This window comes from Lontra canadensis, unplaced genomic scaffold (genome assembly GCF_010015895.1).
Source record: "Lontra canadensis isolate GAN:19392208 unplaced genomic scaffold, GSC_riverotter_1.0 scaffold189, whole genome shotgun sequence".
Classification (NCBI taxonomy): domain Eukaryota; kingdom Metazoa; phylum Chordata; class Mammalia; order Carnivora; family Mustelidae; genus Lontra; species Lontra canadensis.
Genome location: NW_022631183.1, coordinates 1,409,282 through 1,421,958, shown reverse-complemented (window position 1 = coordinate 1,421,958; position 12,677 = coordinate 1,409,282). Strand labels below are relative to the sequence as shown.

The 12,677-nt window shown below is 35.5% G+C and overlaps 1 protein-coding gene and 1 pseudogene across 14 annotated transcripts in view; one reads left to right on the top strand and one right to left on the bottom strand.

The window, feature by feature from the left end:
• Nucleotides 1-12,677, bottom strand: part of LOC116861037 (ankyrin repeat and KH domain-containing protein 1) — a 128,116-nt gene that overhangs the window by 77,417 nt on the left and 38,022 nt on the right. For all 14 annotated transcript variants that reach the window (XM_032847479.1, XM_032847483.1, XM_032847476.1 and 11 more), the window contains exons 7-9: nt 10,632-10,726; nt 1,910-2,147; nt 1,486-1,677 (exon numbers count right to left, since the gene is read on the bottom strand). In XM_032847479.1, coding sequence (XP_032703370.1) covers nt 1,486-1,677; nt 1,910-2,147; nt 10,632-10,726 — 525 coding nt within the window. The remainder of the gene's footprint in view (nt 1-1,485; nt 1,678-1,909; nt 2,148-10,631; nt 10,727-12,677) is intronic.
• LOC116861043 lies at nt 9,253-10,293 on the top strand (annotated as a pseudogene).

Genomic DNA, 12,677 nt, shown 5'->3' with positions numbered 1-12,677 from the left:
TAGTACAACAGGAAAAATGATGTCCAGAGCTCTAAGTATGAACATTAGCTCTGTCACTTATTAGCCTGGTTGCCTTAGGGTAACATGTTTATGTACTGTTTCCATATCTATAAGAATATGTTTAATATTTCTAACTATATAGGGACCAGTGGTGATTAATAGAAATAACATAAAAGCTGGGCAGAATGTCTTGGTATTCAATAATTTCTTATTAAACATTAATGCCTTCTCTTAAAAGCCTCTTACAACAGCAAGACTTTACGCAGAGGGATGTGGGAAGACTATGGAAGGTAATCACTGGTAGGGGACTCCTGAAGGGCACAAAGATAGTTGCTGAAAATGATGGAGGTTAAAATGACTGAATAATGCACACATTAACTACAGTGATTAATAATATCTGAGTCAGGGGAGAGGTCAGCTTGTATGACTGGCCTATGCTTTTGTTCAAAAACTACACAATCATCTGCACCATTAACAATCCTAAGAAATTATTTCAATAACAATTCAAAGGAAAAATTGAATCTGGGCTATAATGAAATTAATGTTAACAACAAAACCTTAAAAATATTGAACAAAGCCTTGCTAAATATTATATTTTCCTTAACATATTAATTTCTTCATATGTCAAGTTTTAAACAATATGTCAGACATAGATAAAAAGAAAAATTTCATATTATTTCCAATATACTTATAAAGGTATATATCTTTCTGGATATTTTTTTCTAGTTTTCTAGTACATTCTTTTTTTTTTTTTTTCTTTAAGATGTTTATTTATTTGTCAGAGAGAGAGAAAGAGCAGGAACACAAGCAGGGGGAGCAGCATGTGGAGGGAGCAGCAGGCAGAGGGAGAAGCAGGCTCCCTGCTGAGCAAGGAGCCAGATTTGGACTCTATCTTAGGCCCCTGGGATCATGACCTAAACCGAAGGCAGATGCTTAACTGACTGAGCCACACAGGCATCCTCTGGTAATTCTTATTTTATGCTATAAAACTACAAATATTTTGTGCAAAACTACTTATTTCTTCTTACTGCTTATCAATGCATAAAGCACAAATAATTTTAAAACTAAGTACTTCTGCCAAAAATTAAATTCCCACTTGTTCTTTTTTCTTTTTTTACTCTTAAGAAGACTTAAAAATGTCAAGAAATGAACAGGCTTAAAAGTATCAAACTATGACCTCTATAATGTCATCATCCCCACCTCCACTTACTAACAGAGACTAAGAGGAACTAATTTCTCCCTTCCAGAAGCCACAAACTATTGGAGAGAGAAGGTCAATGTGCAGGCTATGGTCATGAAGCAAACCTTAACAATAGAAAGTGTTTTAAAAATGACATTTTTAGAGATGTAGGAGCCTAAGTAGAACAATCAAATTATGGAGCTGGCTTTCGACTTTTGTAGATATGAAAAAGTTAAGGTTAATTGATAAAGTTATGAAAGCAATATAAAATCTTTTTTCTAAAGGGCATTTTTAAATTCACATACCAGCAGCCAATAAATATTTAACCAACTCAAGGTGTCCCTCCTGTGAAGCCTCCATCAGAGGTGTGGAGCAGCCGAGTTCTAGATCAGCCCCTGCTTTAATCAAGAAGTCTGCAACTTCAGAAAACCCTCCACAGCAAGCCAAGGTCAGAGCAGTTTCTTGGGTTTCTTCCGTCTGGGCATTTATATTTGCTCCTAAGAGGAAAGCATAAAAATTGATACACTAGCTGCAGTACTTACGATAAAAATATTATTCTAAATTATGTTAATCATCTCTCCCTGCTTCTGGGAGTCCTTCTAGGGTGCTGATAATTTATTTTACCATCAATGCAAAAAAGTATTTTAGTTGTAGTACACTTCGCTGATACTCAACACAAAACACCCAAAGGAAATTTATTTTTTAATTAAAGAAGTAAAACTACTTTACCTTGTGCTAAGAGTAGGGCCACCATCTCCTCATGTCCTTCCCGAGCAGCTTCCATCAAGGGAGTATATCCCTCATCATTAACTTCTTCTAGATTTGCCCCCCTTTCAATAAGCAGAGCTGCCAATTCAACATGTCCTCCACAGGCAGCTAGCGTTAACGGAGACTCGAATGAATCTGCGGGCATGTTCACTTGAGCACCACTATCCAAAAGCAAACGTGCTACCTCTACGTGTCCATCCTGCAGATTTTTAGAAGGAAAGCAAGAAGGAAGGAATTTTGTTGTTTTGAGATTTTTAAATTGGGAGAAAAGAAGAGATTGAGGAAAGATGGAAAGGAAGAAAGAAACAGAGATGCACCTTAGATACACACGTATTATCATGCCCATCTGAGAAACCTGAGGTGTCTTATCAAAACTCCATTAAGATTACTTTACCTTACCTTTGAGCAAACCCAAAATTTTCCACAAGAATCAGACTTGCAACATATATTAACAATTCCAAATAATTTCAAATTTTCACATTCTTTGAGGTTCAAAAAACTGTTAAATCCATACACAAGAGTACCTCAAAATAATTACTATTTATACTACTGCCAAGTCAAATATAACTATACCCTCCAACCTAGGTGTCATAGGAAACTGTATTAGAGCTATTTAAGAAACAAAGACTTGACAAAAAGTAACAACAGATTCTATGAAGTCATTACCACTTGGGATTATGTCACCAAGGAAAACCCCAGTGGGCTGATAGTACCCTATATTTTTCCTCATCACTAGCTTGTTGCAATGAAAGAAAAAATTTTACAAAGATGTATAAACAAGTATCTATTCTCTTGTAAATAATATTACCATGGGTCCATCTGTATAGACAGAGGCAATTATTTTCTTTTTAAAGATTTTATTTATTTTTTTGACAGGGAGAAACACAGCGAGAGAGGGAACAAAAACAGGGGGAGTGGGAGAGGAAGAAGAGGCTACCTGCGGAGCTTACACTTACACTTAACAACTGAGCCACCCAGGTGCTCCAACAGTAAGGCAATTAATAAAACATTCTCATGGAACGTAATTCATCCTATCCCTCTGCCGCCATAAATATTCCTCTTTGTTTGTTTGTTTTCTTTAGTGTCAAATTATTTATTTATTTATTTATTTGAGAGAGTGAGAGTGTGAGCAGGAAAGCACAAGCAGGGGAAGCAGCAGAGGGAGAGGGAGAAGCAGACTCCCCACTGAGCAGAGAGCCTGTTGTAGGGCTCATTATCAGGACCTTGAGATCATGACCAGAACCCAAGGCAGCCACTTAACCAACTGAGCCATCCAGGCACACCTTTAGTTTCAAATTCTTCACTTCAAAATTTTATATAGACCTTAACTCTTGTTGCAGCATATAAAATCAAATGCTGTGTTGGTCTATATTTCAAAAAGGACCAAAATACTGCTAATGAAAGGTAAATACTGAATATAAAAATAAGGTTTTATAAGGTTGCTCAATCCTTTTATTAAAGAATTAATTAAAAAAACCTTAATTAAATGTTAGATTTCAATATCCATCAAGAGTTTCATTATATTTGGGGCACCTGGGTGGCTCAGTGAGTTAAAGCCTCTGCCTTCGGCTTGGGTCATGATCCTGGGGTCCTGGGATCAAGCCCCGCATCAGGCTCTCTGCTTAGCAAGGAGCCTGTTTCCTCTTCTCTCTCTGTCTGCCTCTCTGCCTACTTGTGATCTCTGTCTTTCAAATAAATAAATAAAATCTTTTAAAAAAATAAGTTTCATTATATTTAACTAAATGACTAGCCTAGCTTTAATCACTTTTGACATGATGTCAAAAACAAATGACTTGGCATTAAAACTTCAGTTTTACTAAATCTTAAATAAAATTCTAGCTTTACTATTAAACACTAATACTTCAAATATATGTAAAATAAAGTATATTTTAACCAAGTTGCTGTATTAAGTTATTTGGTATTTGAAATACATTTCTAATTGAAAAGAAAACAGAATTTATAAGTATTCACAGATCAAAGAACTACTGCCATGCATAGCTCCTCTAGGCTCCCAATAGTTTTGTGTGAATTTACTTCAATTTCTTTACTGATTTTGCTTTTATATCTTGAGTACATACATTAAGAGAGAAATTATACTAAGCACTTTTTGCTTTAATAAAAAATTTTTAATTTTGTCAACGGAAAAAATAAAGAAGTAAAAACAACATAATCTAATCTTAAAGGTCTAATACAATTATTAGACTTTTTAAAAATTCTAAGACTAGCCAGTAGCCAGTACTGGATTCACTCTCCTATAATAAAAAATGGTAAAACTTGGGAAAAAGAGATAAAGCAACTGGAAGCACTGAATAGCAACCAATCTAAGGCTAAGCACCAAAAAAAGGCAGCACATAAGATTAACCCTACATTCACTCCAGCTTTCTCTCTTTAGGCATCTTCCAAACCATGGTCTAAGGAAACCGAGGCTAAACAAAGAGTGAAGATTTCTTTCAACAAAGAAAACAAAGATCAGAATACAAAGCAGCCAAAATAGAACTGCTGGAGTATGGGCAGGATACCTGAGAAAAAGAAAATACAGAGTAATCTCAAAATCTATATAAAATTATCTTCAGATACTTGGGGCAACTCCTGAGTTGAACACACCAAAGATACCACTCTAGGAGGCTAGCAGAGAATGGCTGCTGAAAGGCTGGAGACCTTGGGAGTTCAGACTCAGCCAGAATAGAAAGACCAATGGTGAATATCCATGCTTTCAAATGAGAGATGGTAGAGAGGATACCTAAGGAGTATCCAAAGATCAAGGAGCAAGGAAGTAGGAGTATAAGAATAAGGAGTATAAGAAATTAAGCCTCAGTATGACCAATGATCCACTGGTAATTTAACTGCCTGCTAGAACAAAACATAACAGTTTTATAAGAACATGATAATCAAGATACTTGAAAAGGGATCAACCATAGCATATAGCTTACAACTAAAAATACCACATATTAAAAAGCAGGAACATGTGGTGACTGTCAAGATATGCAATAACCAATAAAAGCAGACCTAGTGGGGGGAAAAAAAGCAGACCTAGAAATAAATCAAACACAAGAGATGGAAAAAAGGACTATTAATAATATATTAAAGAAAATAAAGGGGGGAAAATGGAAAAATAAAGAAAAAATAAATTTCAACACAGAATCGGAATAAAAGAACATCATATCAATAATTATATTTAAATATAAATGGTCTAAAACAAAGACTGACAGAGTGGGTTGCAAAATATGACCTAAAAATATGCTGTCTGCAAAAAACTCACTTCAGTATAACAATATAGGCATATCAAATATATCAAAGATTGAAAGAAAGGATAAAAATATTTATCAGGAAAACAATCACTGGAAAACAAAAGTAGCTATATTAGTATCAGGAACTATGTTAACAAAGGAGACTTCAGAACAAAGATTACCAAAGAGACACATCACATAATGATAAAAGAGTCAATCATGAAGAAGACATAGCAATTCTAAAAATGTATAGGTACCAAACAACAGAGATACAGCATGTGAAAAAATGAGAAAAAAATGAAAAGCAACTAAAAGAACTACACAAATCCACAAGTACAGCTAAAGATTTTAACACAACTCTCTCAGTAATTGTTAGAAAAACTATACAGAGAATCAGAAATAATGTAGAAAAATTCTACCATCAATCAACAGGATCTAACTGACATTTATAGAACACTCTACCAAAACCAGCAGGATATACATTCTCCACAAATGCATAGGGAATATATGTCCACATCTTGAATATAAAATAAACTTAAAGAAATGAAATCATGTAGAATGTATTTTCTGACCACAATGGAACCAAACTAAATATCATTAACAGAAAGATCACAAGAAAATCTTCAAACGTTTAGGAACACACATGAAAATAACCTATGGGTCAAAGAGGAAGTCTAAAGTGAAATTTAAAAAAATACATGGAACTAAATGAAAATGAAATATAACACATAAAAATTTTTTAAAAAGATTTTATTTGAGAGAGAGAAAGAAAATATGGGCAGGGGAAGGGGAAAGGGAGAGGGAGAAGAAACCTCCCTCTTGAGCAGGAAGCCCAACATGCGGCTCAATCCCAGGACCCTGAGATCACAACCGGAGCCAAAAGCAGATGCTTACCCAACTCAGCCACCCAGGAGCCCCAACGTAATAAAATTTCTAAGACACAACTAAAGTAGTACTGAGAGGGAAACTGATAGAACTAAGTGCATACAATTAGAAAAGAGAAAAATTAATAATCTAAGCTCACATTTCAAAAGCTTAGAAAAGGAAGTACAAAACACACCCAAAGGACGAGAAGGAAGGAAATTATAAAGAACAGAGCACAATTATAATACTCAGTGGTGAAAAACTGAAAGCTTTCCCCTAAAATCAGGAAGAAGTCAAGGATGCCCATTCTCACCACTTTTATTCAACATAGTACTGGAAGTCCTAACCACAGCAATCAAACAAAAGAAAGGAATAAAAGGCATCCAGATTAGTAAGGAAGAAGTAAAATCTTCACTATTTGCAGATGACATGACACTACTTATACAAAACCCTAAAGACACCACCAAAAAACTACTAGAACTGATAAATGAATTTAGTAAGATTCTAGGATACAAAATCAATGTACAGAAATCCTCTGAATTTTTATACACTAATAATGAAGCAAGAGAAAGAGAAATTAAGAAAACAATCCTAGGGTACCAGGTGGCTCAGTTAAGTGTTTGCCTTCACCTCAGGTCATGATCCCAGGGTCCTGGGATGGAGTCCTGCATCCAGTTCCCTGCTCAGTGGGGAATCTGCTTCTCCTCTGTACCTCTCACCCCTGCTTGTGATATCTCTCTCTCATGCTCTCTCTCTTAAATAAATAAATAAAATCTTTAAAAAAGAAAAGAAAGCAATCCTACTTACAACTGCACCCAAAATAATAAAAAACCTAGGAACAAACTTACCAAGGAGGTGAAAGACCTATACTCAAAAAATAAAACACTGATTCACAGGGAAAAGAAAAAAGAAAAAAAAAAAATAAATAACCCACTGATTAACAGTTCTCTGTTCACAGATGATATGTAGGAAACCCTAAAGACTACTCACACAAAAAACTGTTAGAACTTATAAATGAATTCAGCAAAACAGCAGGATATAAAGTTAACACACGGAAATCAGTTGCATTTCAACACGGAAATTAGTTGCATTTCAACACATAACAATGAACAATATGAAAAGTTATTAGAAAAACAATTCCATTTACAACAGCATCAAAAAGAATAAAATATTTAGGAATTCATCAAGGAAGTAAAATACTTATACAAGGAAAACTACAAAACACTGCTAGAAGAAATTAAAGAAGATATACAAAAGTAGAAATACATTTCATTTTTATGGACTGGAAGCCTTAATAACGTTAAGATGTCAGTATTACCGAAAGCAATCTACAGATTCAATGCAATTCCCATAAAAAGCCCAATGGTGGTTTTTGCAGAAAATATAAAGGCCCATCCTAAAATTCATATGGACTCTAAAGGGACCCCAAAAACCATCTTGGAAAAAGAGAGTAAAGCAGGAGGACTCACACTTCCTGATTCCAAAACATATACAAAGCCACAGTAATCACAGTATTTACTACTAGCATAAAGAAAGACATAGACAAAAGGAATAGAAGAGAGATCTCGGAAATAAACCCTTCCATATATGGTCAATGATTTTTGACCAGGATGTCAAGACCATTCAATAAGGAAATAACAGTCTTTTTAACAAATGATGCTGGGAAAACTGTTCATCACATGCAAAAAAATGAAGTTCGACCCTTACCTAAGACCATATACAAAAATTAACTTAAAAGGGCTCAAAAACCTAAAACTATAAAACTCTTGAAAGAAAACATAGGACAAAAGCTTCATGACATTGGATTTATCCATGATTTCTTGGATATGATACCAAAGGCACAGGCAACAAAAGAAAAAAATAAATCGAATTTCATGAAATTAAACAGTTTTATATATAAAAGGACACTACCAACAGAGTAAAAAGGCAACCCATGGAATGGGAGAAAATATTTGGGTATATTTGTAAAGGGTACAAGAGATTCATATCCAAAATATATAAAGAACTCCTAAAACTCAAAAGCGAAAACAACCAACCTGATTCAAGAAGGGGCAAAGGATCTAAATAGACATTTCAACAAAGAAGATATATAAATGGCCAATAAGCACATGAAAAGATGCTCAACATCACTAATCATTAGGGAAATGCACATCAAAACTACAATGAGATACTACCTCACAACCGTTAGGATGGCTACTACCAAAAAGCCCCAGAAAATAACAAGTGTTGGGGAGAATATACAGAAATTGGAACTCTTGTACATTGTGAAAATGGAAAAATGGAAAAACCACCATGGAAGGACAGTATGGTAGCAATTTCTCAAAAAATTAAAAATAGAAATGCCATATGATCAAGCAATACCACTTCTGGGTATATACCTGAAAGAATTAAAAAGAGGGACTTGAACAGTAGGATATTCACAATAGCTAATGCATGGAAGCAACCCAAGTGTCCAACAAAGGATGAGTGAATAAGCAAAAATGTGTTATATACATACAATAAAATATTACACATCATTAAAAATGTAAGGAAATTCTGACATATGCTACAACATGGATGAATCTTAAGAACACTATGTAAGTGAAATAAGGCAGTCAAAAAGACAAATCCTTTATGATTCCTCTTCTTTTAATTAATTAATTAATTTTGTATTGCTCTTAAATGAGATAGAGTAGTCAAAATCATAGACAGAAAGTAGAATGGTGATTGCCAGGGGTTGGGGAGAACAGGGAATGGGAAGTTGTTATTTAATGGGTACAGGGTTTCCGTTTTATAAGATGAAATGAGTTACGGAGATGGATGGTGATGACGGTTATATAACATTACAAATGTATTTAATACACTGAACTATACATGAAAAATGCATAAGATGGCAAACTTTATGTGTTTTTTATCACAATAAAAAAAATTGGGAAGAAAAGTCTCTCAGTGTGTTGGAAATGGCGGAGCCAAGCCTGCCTTTTGTACTGTTTCCTACATCGGCAGATTTACTATCAGAAGTTAAAAGTGGCTGAGTTGGGTAAGCATCTGCCTTTGGCTCAGGTCATCTCAGGGTCCTGGGATCCAGCTCCGAGGTAGGCTTCCTGTCCAGCAGGGAGTCTGATTCTCCCTCTCCCTCTGCCCCTCCCCTTGTTCATGCTCTCTCTCCCTCTCTCTCTCAAATAAATAAAATCTTTCAAAAAAAATTATTAAAAAAAAAAAAAAAAGTTAAACCAGCCTCCTCCAGCCATCCAAGATGCTGAAAGGAAAGAAGGCTAAGGGGAAGAAAGTGGCCCCGGCTCCTGCTATCGTGAAGAAGCAGAAAGTCAAGAAGGTGGTCAATCCTGTTTAAGAAAAGGCCCAAGAAGGGCGTCTGGGTGGCTCAGTGGGTTAAAGCCTCTGCTTTCAGCTCAGGTCACGGTCCCAGGGTCCTGGGATCGAGCCCCACCTCAAGAGCCTGCCTCCCTCTCTGCCTGCCTCTCTGCCTACTTCTGATCTGTCAAATAAATAAAATCTTTAAAAAAAAAAAGAAAGAAAGAAAGAAGAAAGAAAGAAAGAAAGAAAGAAAGAAAGAAAGAAAGGGCCCAAGAATTTTGGCATCAGATAGGACATCCAGCCCCAAAGGGACCTCATCTTCTTTGTCAAATGGTGCCACTTTATCTGCCTGTAGCAGCAAAAGACTATTTTCTATAAATGCCTGAAAGTGCCTACCACAATTAACCAGCTCACCCAGGTCTTGGACCACCAAATAGCTACTCAACTGCTTAAGCTGGCCCACAAATACACACCACAGACAAGCAACACAAGGAGAGACTGTTGACACGGGCTGAGAAGAAAGCTGTTGGCAAAGGGAATGTCCCCACCAAGAGGCCGCCTATCCTTTAAGCTGGGCTTAATAATGTCACCACCTTAGGGGAAAATAAGAAGGCTCGGATGGCAGTGACTGCACATGATGTGGATCCCACTGAGTTGGTTATCCTCATGCCTGCCCTGAGTGATAAGATGGGGATTTCCTACTTCATCATCAAGGGGAAGGGCAGGCTAAGGTGTCTGATCCACAGGAAGACCTTCACCACTGTCTCCTTCACACAGGTTAACTCAGAAGACAGAGGAGCTCTGGCTAAGCTGGCAGAAGCTATTAGGACCAATTAAAACGACAGATATGATGAGATCCACTGTCACTGGGGAGGCAAGGTCCTGGGTCCAAACTCAGTGATTCACATTGCCAAGTTGGAAAAAACAAAGGCTAAAGGACCGGCCGCCAAACTGGGCTAAATGTATGCTGTTGAATTCTCTGTACATAAAAGCAATAAAAAGTTTTATTTCAAAAAAAAAAAAAACAAAACAGGGATGCTTGGGTGGCTCAGTCATTAAGCATCTGCCTTTGGCTCAGGTCATGATCTCAGAGTCCTGACATCGAGTCCCACATCCGTTCCCTGCTCAGTGGGGAGCTTGGTTTTCCCTCTGCCTGCTGCTCCTCCTGCCTGTGCTCTCTCTCTCTTTCTCCCCCACTGTTTGACAAATAAATAAAATCTTTAAAACAAAATAAGAACAAACGTGAAACAAAACATTGCTTTTCAATGTTATCGCAAATGAGTGCAATTTAAAATTACCATGCAAGCCTCCATTAACGCAGTGTGCATCTCATCTGTTTTGTGCTCTTGGTCCGCACCAGCATCAAGCAGAAAGCGAACCATATCCAAATGGCCTTAAAAAAAAAAAAAAAAAAAAAAAAGAACATGAATTTTTAAACTATATTTCTAAAGAACTGAGTATTAATTTAATACATTAAGTATTAAAATAGGGAATCATTTTCTTTCAGGTATCTACACAAAAATTTATGAGAACTTATTTTTCATTCAATAAAGGAATGACAGTTTTACAAAGCCAATCCAAAATAATAAGCACGCTCTCACCAAGGTATCTAGGTTTTAAAGATTGCATTAGTAGAAAGCACCTAACAAGTAAAGCGGTAATACTTATTCTTTGATTTAATCTATAAAAACTATCAAACTATAAATCAAAACACTGAAATCAATTAGAATGCCAGGTAAAATACTTTTGGATCATATTTTTCATAAAAACAACATTAAAATAATGACCATAAACTCACTGTGGCAATGAACAGGCACAGAAAACTCCTTTCAAAATAATTTCAACCCTCTGGATACATTAAATATATAAAAAGCCTTAATAGTCAGTAAGAAAAAGACAAACACTCCAGTAGAAAAATGGATGAAGGACATGAAATGGTTATTAAAAAAGAAATATAAATGAATACTAAACTGAAAAAGAATATTAAACCTTCCTATTAAACAAAAGCAAATTAAAATGATACACCATTTTTTACTATCAAAATGGCAAATATTAAAAAGAATGGTAATACCCAGTGTTGGTGAGGGTGTAGGGTGGGACAAAGGGCACTCTCAAACACTGCTGGTGGGAGTGTAAATTGGTTCAACCTTTCTAGAAGGCAATTTGGCAATATGTATCAAAAGCCTTAAAAATGTCCATACCCTTTGACCCAGCAATTCCACTTCCAGGAATTTATCCTAAGGAAATAATCAGAGATTAGGCAAAGATGTCTGCACAAGGATGTTATTACAGTGTTTTTAATAATAGTGAAAACTGGGAACAATTCAAGTGTCCAACAATAGGCAATTATGGTACATCCATTTGATGTATTTGCAGAGACTCCTAGTTCCCTACTCAATACCACGGAATAGTCTTCCTTAATAACAGAACTCTGGTTTTTATCTGAGTGGCAACTAACTAAAAGAGTACATTTCCCAGCTTTCCTTGTTATATGTAGCCAATGAGATACAAGCAGGAGCTATAAGGCAGAACGTCTAAGAAGATTTCTTAAAAGTAGCTTACTGATGTGGAAGGCATTCCCCATTTTACCCTTACCCTCTCTGTCCTTCCTACAATGTAGATTGTTGGGGCTCTAGCTACCATCTTGGATTACAGGTAACTTTGAGGATAGAAATGACACAGTAGGAAGGTAGAAGAGAAAAACAGAATTCTGAGATCTTGATAGCAGTGGAACAGCTATACTAGTTCTAGACAGCCTACACCCTTGGACTTGATTTATATATTTAAAAAAAAAGTCTTCTCTTTTGTTTAAATCATTATTAATTTAGGTTTCATGACACATGCAGCCATACCCACTCCTAGCAGAAATAGTGAAATACTATGTGACCATCAAAAGTTGTGTTATAAAAATATTTATTGAGATGGGAAATGTTCATGATATATTGCTAAATAAAATAAGCAGACTATAAAACAGTTAGGTATGGTTGTTTAGTTTAAATATATATGTTTGTTTTATATATGCTTAAAAAACACACTGGAAACATACTAAAATACTGCTTACATGCATTAATCTTTAGGTAGTAATAATACATGTCATTGTATAATTTCTTTTCCTTATGCTTTTCTTGTTTTTGAGGTTTTCTGTTTAAACTGTGATTACTACTATTACTTGAGTCTATATTATTTTTAAAATAAAGGTTGGAAAAAATCATATAAAATGAAAGTTATTAAAAAATGAAAACCCTCTAAATCTGTGCTATGAGTTTTCGTTGACTTCATAGCTACCTGAATAAATCTGAATTAAAATAATAAAGAAACATACACTGTGAAATTTATACTTTACA